At 36.7% G+C, this 27,778-nt stretch overlaps 1 protein-coding gene across 3 annotated transcripts; it reads right to left on the minus strand.

Annotated features, from left to right (window-relative positions):
* Window positions 1–817: 817 nt before the first annotated feature.
* ZEB1 (zinc finger E-box binding homeobox 1) lies at window positions 818–27,341 on the minus strand. 3 transcript variants are annotated; one of them, XM_010170744.2, is made up of 8 exons: window positions 27,143–27,341; window positions 21,822–21,884; window positions 19,968–20,129; window positions 15,507–15,709; window positions 10,267–10,372; window positions 6,935–8,754; window positions 5,227–5,407; window positions 818–3,285 (listed from the first exon to the last, which is right to left on the minus strand). In XM_010170744.2, exons 4-8 carry the CDS (start codon window positions 15,534–15,536, stop codon window positions 2,741–2,743), a joined length of 2,682 nt encoding a protein of 893 aa, XP_010169046.2. In that variant the 5' UTR covers window positions 15,537–15,709; window positions 19,968–20,129; window positions 21,822–21,884; window positions 27,143–27,341; the 3' UTR covers window positions 818–2,740. The 3 variants fall into 3 exon arrangements, with proteins under 3 accessions (XP_010169046.2, XP_028941472.1, XP_028941473.1); XM_029085639.1 differs by lacking the exon at window positions 21,822–21,884 and having other exon boundaries at window positions 27,143–27,335; XM_029085640.1 differs by lacking the exons at window positions 19,968–20,129; window positions 21,822–21,884.
* Window positions 27,342–27,778: the final 437 nt, after the last annotated feature.

A 27,778-nucleotide genomic window follows, 5' to 3' on the forward strand; every position in this document is an offset into this window, starting at 1 on the left:
ATGGTTATTTTTTTTCCAAATGGCTTTCTCGTGTTTACCTCAATGATACTACCAAGTTAGTAGCTTACTCCACTTAAAAGTGCAATATTTGACATACTGTACAGCAAAATACAGACAAAGTAAAACAATTAATATATAGCATAAATCCTTTGCACATATTAATGTCAAGATAATAAGATTGAGAATTATTAAAAACTTAGATATGTGAATATAAAATAACTTACATAATATTCATGTAAAAAAACCCCAAACTACTGGCATCCCATTTTAGGGATCGTTAAAGAACAGAATGTTGCTTAAAGAACAGTCTCTAAACTTTGCTTAAACTGCAAAACATTGTAAACATGCATATATAATAGAACTTTCAAGCCTTCAAACCTACATTATTGAAATTATATATATCTGTAATGTTGGCACCGTATCTTTGGAAAGTCCAACAGCAATATATATATACATCAATCTTTTCAGTAGCTTATTGCTAAATTAAGAAAACAGTTATAAACTTACTTCCTTTAAAAGCAGTCTTATTGAAAGAGAGCATTAAACTGTATATTAGACAAATACAAGAGAAAAAAAATCACAAAGCCACATGGTTTGCTTTGAAAACTCAGTTCTACTAAAGTTGGTAAATCAATAAACTAACGCAGGAATCCCCTTGGCTGCACACAGTCAAACCTTTCTTCCACATATACGCTCCTCACGTACAACTGAAACTTGAGTATCAACATGAAGCAGGAACTGTGTCCCCATAAGAGCTTACAGAAACAATTTTAAACTATTGTCTAAGTGACCAGAATAACGACAGCAAGTCAGACTTGTTGACGCATTTTATTGTGAGATGGGGAGTCTGGTAAAAAACTAGAAAATGACCATGATGTAACAAGGAACTTAAAAATGAAGTTTCAGATTTGTAACATACATACATGAATACAGGAACAAATTGGCACAAAAATGTTAAACATTGTTCCCAACACTGTTTATAAGATTATTCTAATTTGGCTTACTAAGGAAATGAGAGTTTTATGGTTAGACTAATCTCTTAATAAAACTGCAGAGCATCATGCTATTAGTCACACAGTGAATTTCAAAATTTAAGAGCTTTATATTAAAAACTGGGTAAAGGTAAAATTAATTGATTGCAATTGTAAAATTAATACATTCCCATTTTAATTCTTCTGTTCTACAGTCCAAGGCAAGTATAAATGTTAACATAACACTGTTAAATCAAATCTCAATGCAAGAGAACCGATTGCATTTCTACTTTAAATCTTATCAACTTTCCAAATTTTCATACTAAAATATATTATTGTATTAATACAAACTACAGTATTATACACTACACTGTGTAATAAATAAAGAAATATAAAAATAAGACACATAAATATAAAAGTCTTCTAAAACTAAAAAGGTACATATGTCAGTAAGAAGGGTATTAATACTGCCAGGTTTGAAGACATACAGTACAAAATGTTGCACAGATCTATAAACTAAAAGAAATAAAATAATACTGATAGGTAAAAATCAGCTAACATTGTTAATAAATGGGGTCCATAATAACTAACATTTGAAAATACTTATGAGCCAGATAACATGTCATGTATGTGTCTGAAATTAAAGTAAACCAATAAAGCAATAAAGCAGATTAGAAAATTTCCCTTGTAATTATTGTAGAGAAATTCTGCAAGTCAGGTATTAACCCAAAATACCATCAAATAATTAAATAATGAAATATACCAGTGTTCTTACTTTTCTGATGGCTGAGTGTTTTTTTCCCCACGAATAGTTTAGAAGTTTGATACAAATCAACAAATGCTAGTTATTGTAGGCCACACATTGGATAAAGGCTGCTTAGAGCCTTTGTAATACTGATAAATGGCACTTACAGCACACAGGTCTTGCATAAGGCCCAAGGAGATACAAAGCTTCATATCATATCCTTCATATCGTTACTACATACTCAAAACACAATTACAAACACTGATTTTGACGACTTTGCTGCCCTTACCAGTATTAACACTGTTAGTCCCTGCAATCAGAACTCAACGACAATCTTTTCAACTACATTTTTAATCACATGAGTAAGAAACTTCAGTTCTTCTATCATCTGCTTCCTTAAGGCTAACAATACACTTTAAATGATAATATGCTCTACTACAACATCTAATGTCATAAACCGCTACCTTCTAGGTTGAATTTACAAAGGTAGCCAAGCACTGTTTGCAACTGCATTACAGGTTTCTGCAAAAGGGAATTTTGTAGTGCAGAAGTTCTCACATTTTAAAACTTAAGAAAATACTGAAGCTGATTTAGGAAATGTTTTACCTTTAAAAAAAAAAAAAAATCATATAAATCTCTCCCAATTGTACAGCTTAAAAATGAATCAACTTAAAAATGAAAATTAATACTAATAAAACAAACAATGCCAGATGCTTGTCTAATAAATCAGGTTTCCTACAACCTGTTAAATCTTTGCTTCCAGAGTAACTGTATTTTTCTAATCTGCTTCATGTTATAAACTTGTTCCTAACTTTGAAAACTGTGTGAAAAATTACTAAGTTTGAGGTTCAGGCACACCTGGATTTCTTTTTTTTTTCTTTTTCTTTTTTTTTATATATATATTTTTTTACACAGTAGTGAACAGAAATCACAGTATGCAGGCTACTGCGTTTCCATGAAAAGCATGTATAATATAGAATGAACTTCATTTCCAATTTTTTTTTCTTTATAGAAAAAACTAGCTTTATTTGTTTTTTTCTTCTGACACCTGCCCATTACTCTGTAGAACTTCTGGTTCTGCATTGCTTCCTTGATTTACACCTTCATCCTTCTTGTTACCTTCAGTTTTTCCTTCTTCTTCTTCTTCTTCCTCTTCATCCTCTACTTCTTGTAGTTTCCTACATTCTTTTTCTTCCTGAAGTCCTTCTATCTCTTTTTCTTCCTCCTCCTCTTCCTCTTTTTCACTGTCTTCCTCTTCTTCCCTGGTTAGACTCTCTCTCTCATCTGAGTCGATCTGCGACGGAGATGCCCTGGCACCAGCATGCTCATTATTGAGGACCTCCTGGCCTGTCTCCTCCTGTTCCGTGCTGTCACGCTCTTCTGCCTCTCTTTTGCAATAGGAGTAGCGATGATTCATGTGTTGAGAGTAAGATCCCGAGTGTGAAAACCGCTTCCCACATTTGTCACATTGGTAGGGTTTTTCCCCAGAATGCAGTCGCATGTGTTCGATCAAATGGTGTTTGTGTTTAAATGCTTTTTTACAGATTCCACACTCATGAGGTCGTTTACCTACAAAATAAAACACAAATAATCAGACATCTTGTAGCTGAAGTTCTAAAAAGTTATACTGTTGTTTTCATCATGAAAAGCTGTTGGTGAACATATTACCAACAATTTATAATTTTGTTTAACAAGACGTTTTACTCCATGTATTATCATCCTGCATTTCTCACCTGAGCCCAAAGGATGAGGGTGCAAGGGTATATTATCACCATTACAAGGATAATTTGTAAGTTTTTTAGGAAAACTGAACATGGAAGGACAAACAGATTCTCAGATGTCATTTCAGCACCAAAAAGGGTGAATATAAGTAAATTAGAAAAGAGACATTTTTCTTGCAATAATCATTATTTTGATTCAAAACCGTTTTAACTTTTCTATATTGATGGAAATTTTAAATCAACTAAGCTTTAATGTTGTTTTTTGTGTAGCAAGTCCTTCTTCCATGTTAACAGCCGAGGGAAAATAATTCCAAAATCTAGGTTGGCACAGGTAAATGCCTTATGAATAAAACTTGCTGACTACACATACATTAACAAGAAAAATCTGCTTTGTTTCACTTAGTGCTCTTTCTGCTCTGTTTTCCAGCTTTCTACTTTGTTGCCTTGTTTTTAGATTCTCTTATAGCAGGAGCCCAGTAATGTTATTTTGATTTCAACACTCAAAAGTTGTTAGGCAAAACAACTTTGCACAGATTAGCCCAGATATAAAAAACAGAGACAATAATACAGCAGTTTTTTGGTCACACTATACAGATGATCAACACCTCTCTGCCAACTGATGCCAAACAAGCGGCAAGGTGGGTGCTGGTCTCTCTTCCAAAGTAACAAGTGATACGATGAGAGGAAACAGCCTCAGGTTGTGCCAGGGGAGATATAGGTTGGATATTAGGAAAAATTTCTTCACCAAAAGGCTTGTCAAGCACTGGAACAGGCTGCCCAGGGAAGTGGTGGAGTCAAAATCCCTGGAGGTGTTGAAAAGACATGTAGATGTGGTGCTTAGGGACATGGTTTAGTGGTGAACTTGGCAGTGCTAGGTTAACGGTTGAGCTTGATGATCTCAAGGGTTTTTTCCAACCTAAACAATTTTATGATTCTATGATTCTGAACACTGCACTTAATTTAGAGGTCTAATGGAAAGCACAGTTATGTTATGAAAAGGAGTTGAAAGAATCTCATGACAGGAAAGGTATGAAAATAGATAGTCTTAACGAATACAACTTGAGAAATTCGATCAAGTGGTAAAGACATGAGGGAATTCTTTATCTCTTACTTCTGTATGTGAGATAAAATTAACACATTAATATGCAGAAATATAAAATACGCACCTAACCAATAGGAAAAAAATGATTTTTTTAGGACATCACAGAAGAAATAAGAGAGCAACAGTTATTAGGGAAAAAAGACAAAAGATAGCAGAAATGGATCCAAAAGGAACAACTATGAAAAATTAAAAATCAAAGCCAAAAGCGTGTTCATTTGGGGATAGATTCCCTGTCTAATGAACAGCTGTTAACTTCAGATCATTACAAATGTGTCTCAATTTGAAAATCCTTCATGCTAGATAGATACACTACCTTTCATGTAAAGTATCATACACATACACAATCCTTTTTTCGTAATTTGTATTTTTAATTTTTAATTTTTCTTAACTTATAACTAGGCTAGGTACATTAGAAGTAATACATTCTTGATTACAGGTGTGGCTCACAGATGATTGTCCATGAGCCAGATGGAAGAAACTCCCCTTTTTCTGTTCTGGGTTTAGGTCTTACAAATGTGAAGAAACATAGAATTGCAGTTCTGTCAAACAAATACACAAACCATGGGTTTCTAAAGAAAGCTGAGCATACACTTCCCTGCACTTTCCAAGAACTGGATTCCAATTGAGATTATCAGTTGCACACTATCAATGAAATAATGATCTTCAACTGCTTTTCCTAGTACATACCTGTGTGTTCATACTTATGCCTCAATAATGAACTGCTCTTCTGGAATATTTTGTCACATAAATCACATGCATACATCCCGTTTTCTGTCTTTCTCATCTTTTTCTTTGGGGGTGTTGAGTCAGAATCATTTTGATCTTCTACATTTGATACTCCTTCTGAGCTAGTGTCTTGCCTTTCATCCTTAAGAAAAATTACAAAAAAGGTTGAGTTAAAAAAAAAATGCACTGATGCAGCACACAGTTTATAAAATGTAAGCTGAAGTTACACTGTTATTCTCATTCCATTCTGTAAACAGCCAAACAAAATTGTTTAGACTTACAAAGTAAAAAAATTAATTTTCTGCATTGCTCTGCTTTCCAGTCCCTGCCACCACACAGATGCAGAATTCTCCCTGGGACTGACTTTATTCACACCCAAATCTGACTGTTGGCCAGGTCTAAGCTACACTGACACATCAATTTTCAGGGCCCGTAAAATAAACGCAGTGTTAGTAAGGAAAAGAAGATTAGAGAAAATAGAGGAAATTCAATATCTAACTGGATTTTTCAACTAATGTTTGTCACCCACATTTTGCTACCTTGCAGATTTTATGTAAGTTAAGACTGCATTTTTAAGTGAAGTTTTCACAAAAAGCTATTTAAGGTACCATTTTAATTTGCATATTTGACTACTCTCTTCCTCATAAAACTACCACAAGTACTACTCAACCCAAAATTTGGGGGACTTCAAATGTTTCAATAATAAAAAGTGTTAAAAACACCAGAAGTGCTGTTTGTTTCTAAGCATTTTAATCGCTGAAGCTCACCTGTAAGGGTATTTCCTACTGATATCAGCAGTATCACTGCACACAGAATTAATTTTATCATGTCTTATCAAATCTAAATATATGAATGTACATGTTTAGCTACCACAAATGTTGTCCGTCCCATAAACTCTAACATATAAGCACCCTTGTGACTCTCCAAGGCTCCTCAGTCTCTGGCAATACAGAAGCCTGCATGAACTGCTAACCAGCCAATTTCTGGGATGTAATTAGAAACACACAGTCTTCACAGGAGCCACTTTTCTGTTCTGCTCTGTCCCTACCTCAATATGCACAGGTGTTTCTCAGGACTGACTCTGACTAGATCACATCTGGATGTACCCAGGGAGGAACAGGGCAGGATAAAGGAATGGCAGACAAAGATAAATACCCGCCTGACTTTCAATTGAGAATACATCTGAATCTTATTTAAAATGCCGTTATGGTATAGGATGAATTCAGCTACTCTGCAAGCCAGGAAAACAGAGCAGCACAAAGGGAGTAGCCAAAGGTTCCAAAGAGTTTATTTTCTGGGTGTGGGGAAAGAGGAGATATGGAGTCAGCAAGAACTTTGCTTTTGATCAGGAGAATTAGACTGCCTTTAAAATACTGAGCACTATTGTCCTAGAAGACACTTCTCAATGACTGAAGATGATGAAGAACTGACTTGTCCATGCACAGAACTATATAGTTTCTGTCAAGTCTGGACTCAAGCTGTCTGAGCTAACTACCTTGCAGAGAACTTAACAGTAACACCTATTACACATTAACAACCAAGCCAAATAAACCTGATACCTCATATTTACATTTTTATTTAACTTATCTTGACAGTGCTCTGTTAGTTCAGCATGAATACAGAATGACTACATCACACACAACATACAGGAATACGGAGACCGAAGTACCTGATTTCCATTGGCTTGGGTCTGTTTTGGTGGTGTTTCTTGAACTGCAGGACTAACTGTAGTAGAGTATGTATAAGCCACCTGTGGAATCAAAATGGTTTGCTTATTGGCAGCAAGAGCTCTCAAGCATGGAACACTGTTCTGGTCAGCAATGGCAACAATTGTAGGTAACTGGGCAGTGACTGTAGGTATAGCAATATTTATGGGATTGGCACTTGGTGGGATTACATTTACAATAGGATCAGAGTCTGTAATACTGTTGTCCTTTTGTGGTTCTTTTTTTGCACAAGTTAAGTTCAAAGGTTCTTCTTGGACAGAATAAACACTGTTCTGGTAAACACTAGTTATGGTAGATCTTTCCAATAGCTCTCCATGTTGCTTTGGTAGCGAAAGGTCAAGAGGTTCAATTTGTGGCTCTTCTTGTACACCCTCTGCTGTGTACGTATAACCCTGTGAATTTCTTGATGAAGAAAGGTTTAGTGGCGATGGGGATGGTGTGCTACTGCGTGAACCATTCTGAGTTGATCTCCCTGGTAAAGTCTGAGATTCTGTTGTATTGACAGGATTTTGTGAGTTATTTGTGCTGTTCTGGGGTTCACTTACATTTGCAGTTGCTGCTTGATCATCATTGTCGGCAGGACTGCTTGATTTAACTTGTTCAGGAGAAGACGGTCCAGAAGACTGCACAGAAATTTGTCCAGCTTGCATTTTTTCAAACCACTTTTTTACCACATCCAGTGGTAGGTTTACTGAATCTGCTATTTTTGAAAGCTCTTCTGCGCTTGGTTGTGCATTTAATGCATAATATGCTTTTAGGAGCGATAAAAGGTTCTTTAAAGGTGGCTGACCAGGAGATAAGTTGTTCTCCCCAGTTTCTGATGGGACAGGGGAGTCAGGCTTCTCAGCTTCTGTTCCACTGGGCTGAGGAGGCTGAGGAGGCTGAGGAGGATTTTTCGTTTCATAGTGCTTTAATTCTTGAAGTGCATTAAGATCCCCTGGACAGTCATCACAAAGAAGACAAGTGCTATCATTGGTCTCTCCTTCAAAGTTCTTATCTTTCTCAGATTTCACTGTAAGATCTTCTGGTAATTTTTCATTTTTGCAACTATTTGTAGGAACAGAGTTTTCTTTTTTTAGATTTTGTGGAACAACCTGAAGTTGACTTGGTTGCTCCAAGCTGTAGTTAATGATAATTTTGGTTGTCCCATCTTGGTCAACCAAAGGAAGACTGATAGCTGAAATGAGGGAATGGCCAGCTTGTTGTATAGATGCATTGCTGATTGTTTCTTGTTCTTTGGACGCAAGGTTAGCATGATTGTTTTCCAATACTTGCCTTATTACATTACCATCCACTGCCACTTTAAGTACATTTTGAATGTCACTTAAGTTGATGCTTATGGGAGACACCAGACCTACTGTTGGTAGAACAACAGCTTGTACCACACCCTGAGGAGAACTGGTTGCCTGCAATGGGCTACCACCACTAAAAACCCCATTCTGCAAAGGGGCCGAACAATTAATTCCTGAAGCAACCACTATGGGCTTGAATTCATAATCCACAGGTTCAGTTTTAATTTGGTTAACAGGAAGTTGCTCTTGCAAGGGTTTATTTTCTATCTTTTGTCGTATCTGTGGTCTTGCTGGGCTACCTGGTGATGCAGAAAGGGAAGGGGAGGAGCACTGAGACGTCTTGAGCCCAGACCGGGCTCGACCATTCACGGGCATCAAACCAATACACTTCTTACTGCTTATGTGTGAACTGTATGAACCAGAATGGGAAAAACGTTTCTTGCAGTTTGGGCACTCATATGGCTTCTCTCCTAAAGATAAAAAAAAAGAAGAAAAAAGGCATATGCAACGGTTTACTAGGTTACAGTGTTACTTCATCAAGCAATAGTAACTACAAAAGAATACATCAAAATCACCTAGGGAAAAAATCTTACACAGTGAATTGAACAGTAAGATTAATTATGTCATCTATAGCTCTGATTCTAGGGTCCTTTAATAACTTTGTGATCTACTAGTAGATACAGGATGGAGCCCACAAGATCATGGTATGTTGCAGTATTTCCCAGTAACTGTCTATATATCACATAAATGAGTCTATATAAATGCCTGCAGATTTCATTAAACTCCATTCAAGTAGTTCTACTACTAACTTCAGAAGCTACATAAAATACTTCAGATTAGAAAAAAATCGCAGTATTTTTAAGTAAAGAAAAATTACATAAATGCAAATAATAATTGTGTAAGGAGCTATGCCCATTTTATTGCAGTGAACTCAAATACAATATGTCCCTATCTTCCTACAACGTTCATCAGCTGAAAACTAGGTGCAGTTTAAGTAAAGGGAAACCAGACACATGTAGAAGACATGTATATTTGCCTTCAGAGATGAATGTCAGCTTGAAATGCCAGGAAAAGGCACACAACTATGCAATCATAACACCCCTTGAAAAAGCTGGCTTTTCAGGGAATCTGTGCTGCAGAGGAAAAGGAAAGAGCCAAAACAGCTGGCTTGCTTCACACTGAAAAGCATGTTGACCGAGGCTTCCCACTCACAGGCACAGTGCTACTACCCTCTGGAAATGAAATGAAGACGATGTTTGCTGAGGGAGGACTTCTAAGTGAGGTGCACTTCATTCCTATTATCATGGCTGAGCAAATGATAAGAAAGGAGAAGAGTGCCCTAAAAACTTGTTTTCAGACCTTCTGTCAATGGGTAAATCTGGGTTAAAGACAGAAATTGAGAATCTCTTTTGAGTAACCATATTTAACTTATTGTTACATTATATATTAAAACAGATTATTCTATATTAAATTTCTTATAAATTGGAACTTTTCTTATAAATTGAAACTTTTGTGACAGTATATCACAATCCTAGACTTCTGTCTTGAAGCTATTTTAATATGACTAGCCTTGAATGATGACAATGGCAGCCACAGTAGGAAGCACAGTTCTTATGTCCTGATTATTATAAATTAAAATTTTCTAGCAAGGCTCATAACATGCTGAATGATCTGCAAACATTGAGGGAAAAAAAAAAAAAAACAACTAAAAAAGGACCAGAAGGATGCCCCCATTTCTTCTGCCACAAGTGAAGTCTTCCTTGACTGTCAAGAGCTTAAGCTGCAACTGTAAATCCTCTTGAGTTATTCTACTTATTTCCTGCACACAGCTGAAGTGTGTCAGTGCTTACAGAGTCCCAGAGGAAAAAAAAAAGGAAAATACTGGGATCTTAAACTTAGACTTACAAGACTGACAACACATCAAAGTTATAAAGAGTAGAAATGGCAACATCAGTACACAATTCAATGCTTGGTTTATTTACCACTGTGGATTCGTAGGTGCTCCTTTAGGTGATGTTTATATTTAAAAGCTTTTCCACATTCAGTGCACTTGAATTTTCTATTTCCACTGGACTGCGTCACATGTCTCTGTAAGAAAGAATTCATAATTATTGCATAGGACTGCATGTTGTAAAAAACTTCTAATATTTTCACATTGTAACAGAATAATGCAATAAAAAACTGAAAAGAATCAATCATAATTTTAAGAGACCGAAGGTGGTATGCGTTATGCATGAAAAAGAAACAAAATAGGAGTCAGGTTAAAAGTGAGCCATGTGTATCTTCTGAATAAATCTGGTACAGTAAAAAGAGGAAAAAAAAAAACCAACCCCAAAATAATTTGCCCCTTCTCCTAACTTTAGATGAAGTTTGCACTGACATGTTATGTGAGTAAGAAGTTCCAGGATGCATGTTAATTCTACTCGTGAAAGCAAAAAAACCCAAGAAAAACCCCAAGCCCACCACCCACAGAATATGTCACACAGGACAGAGAAACATTAGAGCATATAAAAGCCTGTTAAAGTTTAATCAGTTGACTTGATTTTTCCATTTACATGCTTCCAGCGCTTACTGTCGGCCTTGGATTCCTCTATGTAATGATGCCACAGGATTGCTCAAGAGAAGATGGCTCAGTGACAACAAAGGCACTCTCAGTCACAATTAATTCTCAAAATAAATGCAAAAAACTAAATTAAAATAAACAACAATGTGGAGGGACTTCCCAAGTACACAATGTCATATCTCTTCACTATTTGCACTGAAGCTCTGTGGTTATTTTCTGTTATGTTTTGCCTTGTGAGAGCATTTATTGTTAAACTCCAAACTATTTTTAATTTATCTTTATTGTTATACTTATTTTTAAAAAGCCAAAGCCAAGAAAAACATGTAAATACATGTAGAATGTATGTGATATGGACATGCAAGATATATAATTTTATCACAAACTGCATAACTCTACGAATGCGTATTTTTAAAGACAAAACTTGATATACATTTTAGAAGTTGAAGCAGCTTAATTACCAACATGAAATGTAGGAATTAGAAATTGTTCTGTTAAAATTTTTTTTTATTTAAAAAAACCAGCAGCTCCTTTTGAAGTAGAGCTTCCTCTGCAAAAAGACACTCTACCACCATTGGGATGCAGCTGCAGATTTTTGGTAAGCAGGGCAAGTATTTTCCATAAACTCACTAATAGAGCTACTCATGTCCTCTGGGGAAACAGCCTGCCTACGGGCAGCTAGCACCAACCGGCTGGCGTGCATGTACTTCCTCTGGTGTGAAGCTGCGGCAGGGAGCTCCTACACCTAATGCTGGTCTCTCGTGGTCGGCAGCGCTGGGAGCAGACGCCCAGCGAGCGCTGAGGCTCTTCCCTGACTGCAGACATGGCAACGGGGTGCCCAGATCTGTGCTGCACAAGTGGGGATGAATAAAAAGGCAGGATGATGTTCCTGTTCTGATCAGTGCCTGTAGATCTGAAGAACCTGCAGCCCTGCAGTTTGCTGGATGAAAGTCTGAGCACTCTTGCTTCGAGATATGCTGTCTAAATTATCAAGCCTCCCGTTCTATACCCTGTCCTCCTTTATATGATACAGATGCTAACAGAAGACAAATTGAAACAAGATAATCTAAATTCCTTCCAAGTACTCTAATTCGACAGTTCCCTTGGGATAAGTATTCGGTTAAGCTGCAGTTTTCACCTCTCAGCACATACTGCTCCTACTCTCCTTGGGATGGGCTCCTTCTCACCTCCTCCCAGGCTCTGCAGTGAGGTCTCCACTCTGACTTATCCTGATTAGCACTTGACCCTTATTCCCAGGTTTGTCAGCTGTCTTTTGCTAGTCCACGCTGCTTTCCAGCTGTGTTTAGCTAAGTCCCTTGAAGATGTTGTTCTAGATGATTGTGCCTGGCTCACTGCATTTCATTTTAATGATCCAACTTCACTGAGTCTAGAGGACTCTGTCAGGATTTACTTAAGCCTGCAGAGAATCAGTTACTACTGCTTGACTTGAGATTATACAAGTTAAAGGGTCTCAGCATATATACAGCTACTGCAGATGCTGGACTACATAAATATTAATATTAAATATTAGTGCATGTATTCAATCTGTCAGAAATGTTTCTGCTCCGGTCTTTAAAATTCAATGTTCCACTTCCAAGGCATGAAAGCCTACAATTCTCTTATCAATTTTTTAATGAGTTTTGCTGTTTCCCTGGTCATAGTGATAAGCTGCCTCAAACTTTCTGCTAGGCAGTGTTTCCATCTATTTTGCCTTACCTCCTTATATCTGTATTCTTTATTCAGCTTTCTTGCTGTCTCTCCTATACTTTTTTTTTTTTTTTTTTTTTTTTTGTAAATCTGGGACTTCCTCAAAATTACTCTCCAGGATCTTCTTTGAAACTAACTGAGAAATCATGACTCTTCTCTAAAGTACCATCTTTGATGCTCTTTCACCTTCATTTTCTCAGATTCAAATGTTTTTTTCCCCCTTTCAGTACTGTTAAATCTACATTTTTTTTGTGCCTCTGATATGAGATACATTTCCTAATGCACTGTACATAACTGCTGTTTTCTGCTCATTAAAGAATTAACTGCAGCATTCAAAGAATACTCCTCTGCATTCTCTTTAGGACTGAAAGAAGGAACATCACATTAAGGTTTGTGACTAGCCACTAATACATCCCTGCATCAGATATTTACTGTGCTTAGGACCAACGTCCACTCTTTTCATACCAGAGAACTGAAACTAATTAATAGGAATCCTCAAAAGTTATGTGAAGAACAGGAATTACAGCTACATCACTGTTTTTTCACAGCTGGTTTGACCATGGTCTTCAAAAACTGCCATTTCTCAGCAATGTTCACAACAATATAAAATTTTAACAGACTAGTTACAGGTGCTTTTATTGAGAAGAAAAATAAAACAAATCTAAGAAGCACGTACTCGCACTTCAACATCTTTTTTGTACTTCACATGTGAAAGCAGATGATACAACTGTAGCATTGCCTCCAACCAACTGTTAAGTGGTGCAGGAGCAGTCAGGGGAGCAGAGAGGGATGCTGGGGATGGGTTGGGGACAAAGGAGAAAGGTGCAGGGATGGCTCTCAGCTCTCTGCTGGAGCAAAAGCAGCTGCACTTTGGCATATTTCCCCCTTCCTCAGAGGGAGGCACGGTGTGCACATACCTCGTCCATCACCTTCACTACACTAGAAATTTTTTTTGCTCATTGCTTCCTTGTACAGAACAATTACAAAATTGTCACATGCTGGACATTAACCAGCCAACAAAGCTCTTCAAATAATCTCTTTTCAGGCGAAGTCCTTTAAGAATAAGACATTAAGTTTTGAAGATGCAGCTGTTTTAAGATCCACAACCAGGAGGTCTACACTTTACTACAGCAAAAAAAATAATTTTTTGTTACACAAATGATGTAACCATGTATATGCACATGAAACCAATTCTGAAGACATGAAAACTTTGTGACAATAACATAAACAAATACATATTTCAAATTTACCAAGTATCTAAACTATTGTAGTTTTGATTCTGACTACGGTCCTAGAGAAAAAACACACTTAAACAGGTGTAATATTGAGTTCCAGATACTTCATAGAAACAACATTTATGAAATACAATTGTGCTTTCAAAGTCTAAAGCTCATTAAAATATATCTGCAGGAATATAATTTAAGTTTCCCTTTGTAGCAATTCTTCTGAGGTTGCTTATTCACTTAGTATTTTTTCTCTTTTCATTCAAACTAAATGCAAACATGGGAAAGGTTTCCAGCCCTTCCAGCTACTTTATTCTTAGTTGGGAAACTTTAAAATAAATGAGGTAGCTCACAAAAAAGCATTATACAAAAAGTATTCATAGATTTTGCAGTTAGAAACATAAGATAAATATAAGAAGAAAGTAACTTTAAAGTGGAAGCCAAGCCAATAAGAGAGCAAGACAGAAATGAATTTTCATGGGAAATATGTTTGAATAAACAAGAACTGCCCTGTCAGAATATGCCAGTGAGGTTATTCCAAACCCTGTGAGACAGTATAATCCCTGCGGCAGGATGGCTGATACTTGTAACAATTTTTCCGGTTATACAAAAATGTATAATAAATTTTTAAGCCTGATAAATTCTTGGACTTAATAATACTTTGTAGAATGGTGGTTAATAGGCAATGTGTAAAAAAGTATCTCCTTTACTCTGTGTTACAGCCTTTCAGCTTAATGAAAGTTCTGTTGGTGTGGAGCTGCAAGAAATAGAAGTCCCTTTCACTATTTTGCACCTTTCTATGATGTTTCTGTTTTTTCTCTGGAGAGTATCAATCTTTTTAGTCTGTCCTCAGAAGGGAACATATCCAAGCCCCTCTCTTTCCAGCCTGGTGATAGAACATAATTTTTTTCTTGGATAATTTCTGACTGTTTCACAGAGTTTCAGTTGGCTCCTGAGCCTCAGCGTGTCTCTGATAAGCTATGGAAGCACGTAATTGGGGATGGATGATAGGAAATTGTGGGGACAAAAGAAGAAAAGAAAAAGAGGGAAAGGTGAACAGAATCTCAGGATGTTCTGTGGTGACAAGGCGGCCAACTCATGGAAGGCATTTCAAGGAACTATGTCCTCAGGCGAGCTCATGAAGCACAGAAAACAAGCTCAGAGTATCTTCAGCCCTTTTTGTTGCTTTATTTAATGTTGAAATGTTGTATTTTATGCACAAATTATTTGCATATAGTCTGGTAGCAAGGACTGCATTTAAAAACTGCATCTCACAGTTCAAGCAAATGAATCAACACAACAGTTTGTTTCTTAAGGGCAAAAATGGATCCAGTAAATTTTGTATTAGCCAAACAGGATTTATGAAAGAAAAATTTAAGTGTTTTACTAATGATCTGAGATTAGATTTGAGTCATAGTTTTTATGTAATGCTAGCCAATGAACAGAAAAAACCTAATTACCTCTAAAGTCAATAAAGCACTTCCAAAAACTACAATTTAAAACCAATCACACTGCCTAGATAAATGAAAGCACAGGAATTCAGATCTCATCCTCTCACAGCTACGGAAACAGTCTGACTTCAACACCAAGTTTAAGTGCATGCTCCACGCTGGGACTTCACATGTAGATAATCTGATACAAAGAGCTTACTTGTTTTGTATGTTTTTGCTCACATAACAAATCACAGCACTGTTACAGAGGACAATAAATCCTTAATTCAAACACCACTTACTTGATCTCTTCCTGATTTGTGTGATGTCATGTGGCGGTCAAGCTGCGTTCTGTACGCAAACGTGTAACTGCACAAGGAGCAACTAAAGTTATCTTCGTTTTTTTCATGGCGATATTTAATGTGTTCCTTCAGAGAGGTAAAACGCTTGTACCCTCGATCACAATACGGGCAAGTAAGCAGTTGGGAAAACGCATCAGGTGTTCCTACACAGGAGAGACAATACATCATATTTAAATAAATGTAAGCTCCAAACTTATTAACATCAACAAATATGCTTTGCATTTACATATCTTACTGTAAGAAAACATGCAGCTGCTACAAGCTCTATCTGTTTTTGAAAAGGAATAATGATTACGTGCATTTCTGCCACAGGCATTATGTTACTAACTACAGTATGGTACAGTTGGCCCCATCAGTACAATGATCACCCAACCCCAAACTTCTCACAGCGAGTCTATTGAACCTCCCAATACAGCACTAAAGCTTCTATATATGTATTTCTGTTTAAAAAGTGGTCTGAAAATTGTTAAACATGGTTTAAAATCTAGTAATCTTTGTAGATCTGGTTAGCTCAATCACAGACAATTCTCAAATCCTGTTTACAAATTTAAGTTGATCACTTAATGGTCATCCTGCTTTCAGCTCCTAAGGAATAAATAATATTTGCAAGCTGCAGAGAGTATTTTTTTCTTTCTCTTTACCTAACACAGAACTATAAGTGAGAAGAGAACTGAAAAAAAAGGAAAATATTAGAAACGTGGTTTATAATTCTTATACCTGGACCTGTTGGAGTGGGTCCAGAGGAGTGCCACAAAAATGATCAGAAGGATGGAGCACCTCTCCTGTGAGGACAGGCTGAGAGAGCTGGGGTTGTTCAGCCTGGAGAAGAGAAGGCTCCAAAGTGGGTGACCTTATTGCTGCCTTTCAGTACTTAAAGGGGCTTATAAGAAATGTGGAGACAAACTTTTTAATAGGGCCTGTAGCAATAGGATAAGGGGAGATGGTTTTACAATAAAAGAGGGTAGATTTAGATTAGATACAAGGAAGAACTTTTTTCCACTGACAGTGGTGAAACACTGGTACAGGTTTCCCAGAGAGGTGGTAGAAGCCCCATCCCTGGAAACATTCAAGGTCAGGTTGGATGGGGCTCTGAGCAAACTGATTTAGTCAAAGAAGTCACTGCTCACTGCAGGGGGGGTTGGACTAGATGACCTTGTAAGGTCCCTTCCAACCCAAACCATCCTGTAGTTCTATGATACAGAGATATGTAGCTGTTACTAAGACATACTGTCTGCAGTACATGAAGGAGAGAGATCAAATGTGAGGACACAAATATGATTCTAATGTGATCTATGGAATCTGTTCTGCTGGCTTTCATGAAGTTACTTCTGTACCAGTATAAGACAAAGTGCAGTCAGATTGAAGCTGAATATTAATTTCACAAGTCTATTTCTGAGAAGTCACCATTTATGAAGTTTTTACTCAATTTCTTCCTGTTAGCACGTATTTATTCCCCATATATAGTAACTTATTCTATGCTTCAAAAAATATTTTAAAGGATTTAATTTTTTTTTTATAGATGGATAAGAGTGTTTAAATAAATTAGGGTTTGCTGTATTTCATCAAACTATCAATTTATAAGGTGTGATATCCTCCAATGATCACACTACTCTTCCATACATCAAGGGAAACGGGAAGCAAATTTTGCAAGGATGCACCTATCACATGCTGAGTGAGAGCAGGAGAGGAAGGTGGAAGGTCTTTTCTGATTATCACTTTATACTCTGAAGCACAAGGGATAAAATTTGTATGCGCTATCATTTTAAGTTGCAGAACTACAAGCATTATTAATACTCATAAAATTGACCAGTAGTTTAGAAAGTACTTCTGAATTATTTGTCATGACCTCTTGTAGCAGTTATCACCATACACTGATTATATGCTCTATAAAGTAGCAATTCGTTTTGTTGTGTCAAATTTACTGACTTTGTTTCTACTGAACATGCCATTGTTCTTGCAACAGTGGAAAAGGAAGAGTCGGACCAGTTTTTGTTATTACTAAAAACCAGTAACTTCTCTGTCACACAGGTTCTTTTACTCTTGTTACGGTAACAGACAACGCTCATGTTGCACTGGTTTTCCAGTTCTACTCCATTCTGCTTTTCCTGGATTAGCCACACTGTCCAAAAAGGAACTCATCCCCATGTGTGCAGACATAGTATCCTTTCCTTCAATTCTTGTTTTCCCACCTACAATTCAGCACACCTGACATAAAGAATACTCCATTTCAGCACAAATACAACTGGTGGAAATGTCACCAGTTAAAGCACATTAATTTAGATTCTGTTTCCACTGGAGCAAATGGCGAAATGGCAATGGTTTCCCAAAGCCACTAAAGACTCTCATTCTCTGTCACTTCTCTCGTCCAGCTCCCCGGTTTGGAAGCACATTATCTTCAGCAAATACCGCTATATTTTTGTCATTTTCTATTCCAAATGATTAAAACACTGAACACTACTGCTCAGCATCACAATTTTTAGAGTACTTCCCTATGATCTTACTGGGCTAGCTCCACTTTACATTATTAATACATATGTGTATTTTTAATTATTACATGAAAATCATATTGCAAGCCCGAAAAACTAACCTGACAATCTGTGCCTTTAATTAAATTACAATTTTTATGATGCTACTGTTGAGCACATATTGTATTTGAATTTTGCAAAACTTGTAAACTACTAAATATTAGTAATTCAGGTCTTATTTTTGTATATAAATAGGGATTTACACAGTTTAAATTTCTCAAGTATTTTAATTTACTTTTTTTTCCCCACATAAAATAATAACATAAAATCTCTGAAACAGCAGAACAAAATTGTTAGCATTACCTCTTTCACTGCGCTCCCTCAGACTCCAGTACAGTAATACAGCTTCCAGGACATTTTTTGTTAAATTATGTATGTTTTTTGAATTACTGGAACACAACAACTCCTAACCCTTTATGTAGGATGTTACTTTCTTTTGCAGATCTCAAATACTCCAATAAAGGAACACGATCTGGCTGAAACTGTAATGTTCACATGTTATGAAAGCTGAACACTTCAGAAAGCAGCGCAGAACGCAAAAACAGTCTGAATGGGTTTTGCCTTCAAATACTTCACGATGAAGATGCCATCAATGTTTCATGATGAAGAAATGAACAAAGTATGACTTCTCATCTCACTCCAAAGAATCTTTCGGATTTTGTTATGAAATAGTATTTTTGAAGTCCATTGGGATGTCTATACTTCTTAATGGACTTCCATTAAGAAAAACAACAATGGGTCATTATTTTATTTAATATAAACATTTTTGTATAAACAAAGTTTCTTTTTTCTTCACTGTTGTCTTTTCAGGAAAAACTGTAAGTCTGTCATAGACTGGCTACCTGTGGTGGATTGACCTTGCCTCCCCCACAAAGCCACTCTATCACCCCCCCTCCTCAGCAGGATGGGGAGGGGAGAAAATAAGATGGAACCAAAAAACCCCAAACTCATGGGTCAAGACAAAAGTCAGTTTAATAGAAACAAAGCAAAGCTGCGCGCGCAGAAGCAAAAGAACAAAATATTTATTCTCTGCTTTCCATCAGCAGGCAATGTTTGGCCACTGCCTGGGAAGCAGGGCTTCGTATGCATAGCTGTTTCCCAGAGGACAAACATAAATAATGAATGCTCCCCCTTCCCACTCCTTTTCCCTTGCTTTTATTTCTGAGCAGACGTCATATGGTATGGAATATCCCTTTGGTCAGTCTGGGTCAGCTGTCCTGGCTGTGTCCCCTCCCAAGACCTTCCCCACCCTCAGCCTACTGCAGGGGGTAAACGTTGGAGAGGCAGCCTTGATGCTGTGTGAGCGCTGCTCAGCAGTAACCAAAGCACTGGTGTGTTAGCAACACCCCTTGAGCCCCTAAGACAGAACACAGCACTCTGAGGGCTGCTACGGGTAAAATTAACTCCATCTCAGCCAGACCCAATACACCACCTAATAAAATAACTTCTAATAGATTATTTTGGGGGGGTTATTTAGAAACATATTTAAAAATACGTTATAACTCACTCTACATTATTCTTATATAAAACTACACTCTCTTGCTTCAGTCCCATTATAATTAATAAATGTTTGCTCTGTTCTTTTGTATAATGCCAGTGAATGGATTTATGAGAGCCTGAATTTTAATTTCCAGATACTGGGACTTATCGTTTAGATAGTCATATAATTGAATCCCAGTGCATGTCTTGTTTCACAAAATCAAATAGTGATGGTTTTTGCATGATGATTGCATTCTCTTATAATTATTTAACTAAGATTTTATTTCTTCCAAAGCTACATGTGTATGCATTGTTGTCCTCTAAATGACAACAGAACTTTTGGGTCAAGTAGTCAGCACAACCTATCTCATAAGAACTGAACTGGTGGTATATTTACCATTTTCATCCTGACCACTAGCTTCTGGCGTGCCTTGTCTCTGGTCCTCCTCAGGTGCTTCAGGATAGATAACAGCTGTATCTTCTTGTTGAAGGAACTCTTCAACATTAGGGTCATGGTTTTGTTCATTTTCTGCATCAGAATCACATTCATCTTCTTTTACTATGTGTGAAATCAGGATACAATATATGAAATGAAGAGTTTAGAAAGAACAGAAATGAGATTCAGTAATTCATATTTTCAAATCACTCTCTATCCAAGGATTTTAAGACTCTACAAATACTAGTACAGGTCAAGTCCTTTAAGATGCAGGAATATGCCAAGCTTTAAAACTGAGAAGCAGTGGCATAATGACATTTAAAATTTAAATAAAAACACAGTTTGCCTCTTCAAGTGAGTGGATTTTTATCATTTTAGATTTAGCTGTTCCCCTCAACTTCCCTAAAAATTTTAAATGCAACATTAATTATTATTTAGTCCTTCAAGTTTCAAGGTCAGCTTATAGTCCTTGCTCCTATGTTTGCAAAAGTAAATTTGTTGCCTTCAAGACATAATTTTTAATGTTATTTAAGACTTGTTCATCAACGTAAGCCCAGAAGATATTTAAACTCTGAATAAAAGGTTGGCTAGCTGAAATGCAGCAAACTTAAACTTTTTGTAGCTTGTTCTCCAGTGTTGGAAATGTCTATCAAAAAGGTTTCCCATCTAGTTAACATCCTTCAACATTTTCCAGTTTAAAACTTAAGCAAACAATAAATGAAGAACTGTGTTTCGAAGTTAACAAATAATAAATGAAATATTTTACTTAATGTTTGTATGATAAATAATTGCTACCAAGTATTTGCCTAAATACATTGTTGATAGATTTTACTTTTACCATGGCAGAACATTCTGTGCCAGTTCTGCCACTGGCACACTAAACCATGACAGATCTCTTCCACTATTAATAATATGAGCTATATTTTTAATAGGAAGAAGTTTTACGATTCATCTCTCAGTATGAAGTCACATACTCAATTTATAATTTGACACGATCTTTCTATGACATGAGACAGTCTTTCTCATATATAGACTGTAATGTAATACATAATATAGTTCTTCGTACTTGTTTGGGAGACCTGACCTTATAGCAACTAAAAAGAACACAGGAATCTACAGTGTTAACATATCTATGTTTAGGTGGGTTTTTTTGGTTTGTTGTTCTGTTGGTTTTTAATAAGGTTCACACAAATAATATCTGACTATTTAGTGCTAAGGGCATTTAAAAATAACATATAAAAATATTCTAAAAAGCTGGATAGGCTTTTTAAAATTTTTTTTTGTCAACCAAAGGAATAACAAAATAACAAAGCATCTGTTTTCTGGTTTGATTCGGAAACCAAAGATATGCATTTTATTTTGCCTTCTGTATAATCAGTACAGAAGAGCCGATAATAAGATACAGTATTAGCTTAAGTTTATTTTAGCACATTCATTATTAGTTTAAAGCACTATCTATTGACCTGTACTTGTATTCTATACAACTACGCATAAGATCAGCACTATTCCTTGTTTTGCTCTTGTTCCTAAAGTCATTAGGAGACGTGGTGCTCAGCGGCTCCATGGTCGGCCCTCGCACGAGAGGACTGCTCCATGTCAGGGGTCAGCTACGCCTCCACACCCAGGACATCGAAAGGAGCCCAGACTATTCTTCCCCAGCTAAAATACTGTTTACAATTTAAGACCTCTAGCGTAGAAGAGCAAAGCAGTTTATGAAGAGAGGTGGGAGAACATCAACGATTTCAGAAGGATACTCGCCTAGCCAAAATTCAGTAACGCTTTATGAATAAAGGACTCAGATTAACAAATAAATACCTGTACATCCAACTTCATCTGTCTGAGCTTCAGGCCCCAGGATTTCCTTTGCTTCTTTTCCAGCTGAAATAATACATTTCACAAAAAGAAGAATTAATATTTAAAAAACAAGCAAAACAACAAAAAAGCCACACACGCGACAACAATTTAATATATTTATTTCTTTAGTATTTTTTCCATTTCTGTATTGTTTAGAACTGCATTTAAACACAATGTTCTTTCAAAAATATAGATTTCATATTATTTTAGCAGTGTGCAATCAGTTCAACCACAAAGGTATTCTACTGTTAAAGAAACAAAATCTTAAAAGGAAGCAGTACTAAACACTAACCGTGATATGACCAGAGATAAAATGTGTTTCTCCAGCAAATACAGTCAGCTACTTAAATAACCCCATCTACAAACGCAGCCATCTGATCCACAGCAATATTATTTCTGGAAACCAGAGTATCATAAACCAAATACATTTACATTATTTTCTCCAATTAGAAGGTTTTGGAAATGATTTGCTGGTAATGTCTGCAAACAGCTACCTAATGCACTCTCCTTCTTGTAAATCTTCTAGAAACCACTTAGAGGCTCTGATTGCTTAAACAAACAAGGATTTTAAACACGTGCTCCCCACTTCAGATCAACCATGCACTACAAAAAAGCTTCACATATCAATTCCAATATCCAGTACGAGTTTGAAGGTCCACAGAAGCAAGGCCATGGAGCCCACCCGCCTCCTAAGCTCCACCAGCTCCTGCCGAGCTGCAGTTTTCAAAACTTTCCATTCAAGAACAGAAGTTTTAATTCACTACAGTTTATTGGTTCAGATCATTCAAGTTGTTCCTTATTTACATTCACTGGGAAATTCCTATTGGAAAGGCCACAGCTGCTGTTCTTCTCAGTAACTGGCTTACAGCAGGAGTGTGTAGGAAAGTTACGCTGTTTTTTTCACTCCTTTATCAGCAGTATGCTATGCTAATGTATGTGAAATTAAAGTGTTATTTCATAGTTTTATTATGGAAACCTTAGAGGCTTCAGAGCTACACTGCAGGAAAAGATTCAGGAGGTTAGGCTACACAACTGCCATGATGAAAATAAAATGGCAATTGCGACACTTTTATTTACCTTACTTCATTGTACTGCAGTGCAGGGAAAAATCCTTTCGTTTGGCTAGTCAAAAACCCAGAACATTCCAGCTTTTTCATTACAGGAGAAGTCAATTTCTCCTTTATATGGAAGACGATAAACTCTATAGGGACTTTAAGTTCTTGGATAAAACCATCTTCCTCAAAGGAAAAGACTGTTAACTCTGTGTGCTTTGATAAAATCCCACAGAACCAAAATATGTGGAAGTTATATCTCCAGATAGTCATGAACAAGAAATATGCTTAAAAAGAAATTGTAACTCTTAAATCTTACCTTAATTGTCATCTAAAAAAACCCCCCAAACAGTCCATATTTTATTGGTCGATACTGGATTGTGAACTAATTACATTTTTGGCTCATGATACCACGGACTTGGTTCAGAATTTGTAAGATGGATGATTGCACACAATGCAAATTTAAATCCAAAATTTAATTTCTTAAAAACAATCATGATGCAAACCCACTATTGTTCTTTAAAAAGGGTTTGTGATTTTTTTCCATTATGAAATAGGCTCTATGGAAGAGGGAGACTATAAGTAATTTAGTACTCATAGAAATTTAAATTCTAGCATCTCTAGCAAATTACACTGGCTTCAGTACAAAAAGACATGCTTCGCAAGGGAATATCAAGGAATTTCTGGCATTATAGATTAATCTCAGCAAAGCTAAAAACCCTCTCAATTCCAGGGATCATAAACTCTGTTTGATACTGTCTCTTCCCAGTAGAAGTGGGGTATAAGACAGGGAAAAGCCCTTTTCCGCAGGGGGTGTTTTTCCTTATTGATGCAGGAATAATTAATAGTTTGAAAAATGTTAAGTAATAATGTTAACTATGACTGCTCAGTATAGGAAGGCAACTTTGCAATTGTGTCCTCAGAAGCCCAATTACCATGCTGGAAGTATAGCTGCTGGGAAGCAATGGGAAGGGATGTGATGATGGGGGAACAGATCTGAAGACACTGTTACACCAAGGAGAAATTACAGCTCTGAATTCCAGAAGAAATTTGAGCTACCTGCTGAATGACTGCTTAAATACAGGTCTCCATAAATAGCACCTAGGGAATGAATATCCATCTTGGCATTACATCTGGACACACCAGATAATTGTAAAACACGTTCTTGGACTTCAGTATCTCATCATTGCTTATGAGCAGCTGCTTAGAGATATGGTGGGACTTTGTAGGGTTAAATGCTAATGATTTTCAGATCACAGGCAACAGTGTGTACTGGCAGTGAACATGCATGACACTATCACTGTGTCATAGGCTGACACTAAAGATCTCTGCATGGGTAAGATAACTGATCAAATTTAAACCACTAGCAAAACGGAAATTTTGGTTGTAGGCAGAAAGACAACCTTCACTGAAATTTCCACTGCAGTCTTATCTTCAGAGAAGGGAATAAATTCCAAAGCCCATCAAAACAGTTTCTAATTTAAACTCTTTAGAGTTAGTTTTCTGATGCGCATGTAGCAAGCACTATTTACAGCTTACAGCGTTGCCTGGTTGGTTGCTTCTGTGAGTAAAAACTTGATAAAAAAGATGTCACACTTTTTTTGCCTTCCTCTCATATGAAATTAACACAAAATACCACAGCAACCTTGCTCAGCAACCCACCCCACTGAAAGAACACAAACCATCTTACAGCACATAAACTCAACCTAAAATTTTATGGATTAAATGAATTTTTGAGTTCCAGGAGGAGCTTAAACATAAAACATAACTTTATTAATTTTTAAAGATAATTTAAAATTATGGTCAATTTTTAAAAATTTTCAGTTTTTCAAAGCTTTCTTAGTTCCAGGTCTGAGATCTCTAGATTTCCTTAACACTTATAATACTTTTTTCAACTGTATTAAAATAATAAGTTAATAGGTTTAACCTTTGCTTTTTTAATTGTAGCATAGGTTTTACTTTAAACTAAAGCAAAAAAAAAAAATTACAGAATCATTGCACACATGAATGCTGGCACAGTGTCAATAACTTGTGCAGGATACACGTGGTTCTCTTTTTCAAACCCATTTGACTGTTTCAGTTAAACCTCTTGAGATATACACCTTATATTTAAAACACCTGTTCTGAAGGTTTTTTAGAAATTCAGTTAGAATGACTGGAAACGGAAGAAAACTAATCTGATAAAGAAATGTTACGTGTGTTGTTTCTATTCTTGGGCATTTGTGAACAGAATAAATATGTAAAAAATTAATTCTGTCAAGTTCAACTAAAACCAGGAACTTTTAGTACTACTTTACTGATGAAACACAACTAAAACTGCTGTAGTGTAGGTTTTCTAAAAATAATCACCAGTCCTGAAGATGGTATTAGTGTTACATGGACACCTATCCCAGCACCTTTCCCTGTAAGAGAACTGCTTTCCATTTATTTAGATGTAAGGTCAAGCAATTTGTCTTAAACCACTTAATACTCCTCTCTTCATATTTCTAATGCACAACCAAGACTGATGATATCATTAGCAGCTCACACTTCCCTTCTAGGAAAGCTGTAAAAAAGTAAATAGCACTTTACCACAGCAAATCAAAGCTCCATAAAACCTAATGTAGCCTTCCTTTTTCTCATCAGCAGAAATTCAAACAATTTATTTAAAAACCCCTTACTATCAAATAAAAACCCCCCAGACTGCTATAGAGGCAGAGGCTTCAGAATACATAATTTTTACAAGAGAAATTTATGGTAGTTTGAGCAAGCCTGTATGTCAAGTTTTTAATCTTTTGTCTGTCTAAACACTGATGAAAGCCTGTCTTCAGCAATGACCAAGGCAGAGAAAACACGGCCCACATTGTGATTCTACAATTACAGTAGAATTCAGTTCAAATGCTTCATTTTAGCAAACAAATTTTAAAAGGTTAAAAATGGTACACTTGAAATAAGGAGTCAAAAAAGATGTCTTCACATGTCCAGAGTTATGAAAAACCCCAGAAGGTTATCTGAGGCAAGATGCTGTGCCATGGCTACCTGTAGGTAGATCTCCAGGAAAGGTTCAGTCCAAAGGGTCTTGACCCAGCACCTCTGTGAGCCAGTGCTCTTCCTCACTCTGTATTTCAGGTTTCCTACACCTGTGCTTGAGGGCTCAAGAAATAGTGTACACACTGCTCATTTTTATCTAACTGCAGTTCCTGATAGATATAGCCTACAGTAGAGCAAAGATATTATAGAAGAACTAAGAAAATTACCTACCTAATAATTTAGTTCCAAAATGCTCATTTCCCTGCACAGCATACCTTGGCAACAGCAGCTATGTAAAAACAAGCTGAGTTTTTGCTGTTCTTTGAACTCTCATCTGCTCTCTCTCAGCTGGATTGCAGTGAGGGACCATATGACTCCTTTCCATTTATTTAGATGTGAGATCATGCAATTTGTCTTAAACCACCAGTTTTAACAAGGTGGATGCTAAAGAATTACGGTTGGAGTTCAGACACAAACAGGGATATGCCAGAAAATATTCTGTATCTTTCAGGGGATTAAGGCCAAATTCCGCAATAAATTCCACTAATTTATGCATTTATCACAACTTGGCTCACATGTAGGCATGCTGTGTGATGTTATGAAACTCAGTATCTGATTCCACAGTAAAAAAGGCTCAGTTCACGACTGCTTCAAATTTTCGGCTTCTAAAGCTGCTACATAGTATGTAAAACACTTACCTCCTTCCAGTGTTTCAAAATGCAGATTCATTATGATTAAAATAGCCAATTCTAAAACTAATAATCTAAAAATTATGTTTCCTGGCTATATTTTACAAGGGAAAAGCTCACAGGCTGAACTTTACAACTGAAATTATTTTGTTTCATGTTTTTGGCTTACTACTTACTCCCCAAGCTGAGCAAACCTTGGATCTTACCAGGAGCCACGGCAGAGACCCGCCAGACAAAAAGACTTGGAAAAACTAAAAGCAAGTAACTAGTCTCTGATCACCCTTGAGAACGCTGTGTCCACAGGTTTGAAGTTCCTGTTAAACAATGCCAAAGGAATGAATGCACCTCCGAATCTGCCTCAAATATTAAACTAAGAACATTAAATATATTACAATAAATACATTAGAAAAACTCTTTTTTGATTGTGAATATTTCATGTTATTTCAGTAACAAAGTGACCAGAAAAAGTTCTGTTGAGTTTTTGTTTTAGAAACCTTTCTTGACACAGCATCATCAGTGAAAATGAACATACCTTCATCTTCCCAGCAACTGTTCGTACTCCCTTCTCTTTCACTGTTTTCTGGTAATACTGTATGGTCTGTTGGCAAGTCATCTTCTGGCACACTAGCTTCACAGTCTGCTGCATCAGTTACACTTTCTTCTTCCACTATATGCAATTTATCTTCATCGTCTGAATCTGAGTTTGCTTCTACCACGTTATTATAATTGGTGACTGCAGATAAACAAAAAGCAAAATACTGATCAGCATACTCTTAATTTACAGCATGGAGGTCCAAAGCTTTCAGTACTGTGGCAAGATGCTATATCTGAGGCACCTCTATGGAATCAAATTATTTTTTCTTCTTTCCACATGGGGATGGCAGTGGATTGTGAGCAACATGGACGTAACGGCGGCACACAAGGAGACATCTGACAGCTGCTGGGCTTCTAGCACTGCTAAGAACCATGATACCTCTCACTTCCGCACACCCAGCATAAGGTTGCACAAGAAAAGGCGGCAGACAACTCCAGAGTTGTCTTCTGGACCACACTGAAGCATCAGGCTTCCAATTGGATCACTCCAATCTGGATACCAGCATTACTGTATGTTTCCTTTAAGAATATTATGGCCTGGTCAATAGTCTGTTGTGGTGGGTTGACCCTGGCT

The sequence above is a fragment of the Antrostomus carolinensis genome, unplaced genomic scaffold, assembly GCF_000700745.2.
Source record: "Antrostomus carolinensis isolate BGI_N321 unplaced genomic scaffold, ASM70074v2 scaffold9696, whole genome shotgun sequence".
In the NCBI taxonomy this organism is placed as follows: domain Eukaryota; kingdom Metazoa; phylum Chordata; class Aves; order Caprimulgiformes; family Caprimulgidae; genus Antrostomus; species Antrostomus carolinensis.

What these genes read in the sequence shown, in the direction of transcription:
- ZEB1 (XM_029085640.1), bottom strand. Translation starts at nt 15,536, where the DNA reads ATGACATCACACAAATCAGGAAGAGATCAA. An exon ending in ACAAATCAGGAAGAGATCAA is followed by an intron (nt 10,373 to 15,506) that starts GTAAGTGGTGTT and finishes TCTTTCTTACAG; the next exon opens with AGACATGTGACGCAGTCCAG. An exon ending in CCCAAGCCAATGGAAATCAG is followed by an intron (nt 5,408 to 6,934) that starts GTACTTCGGTCT and finishes ATTTTTCTTAAG; the next exon opens with GATGAAAGGCAAGACACTAG.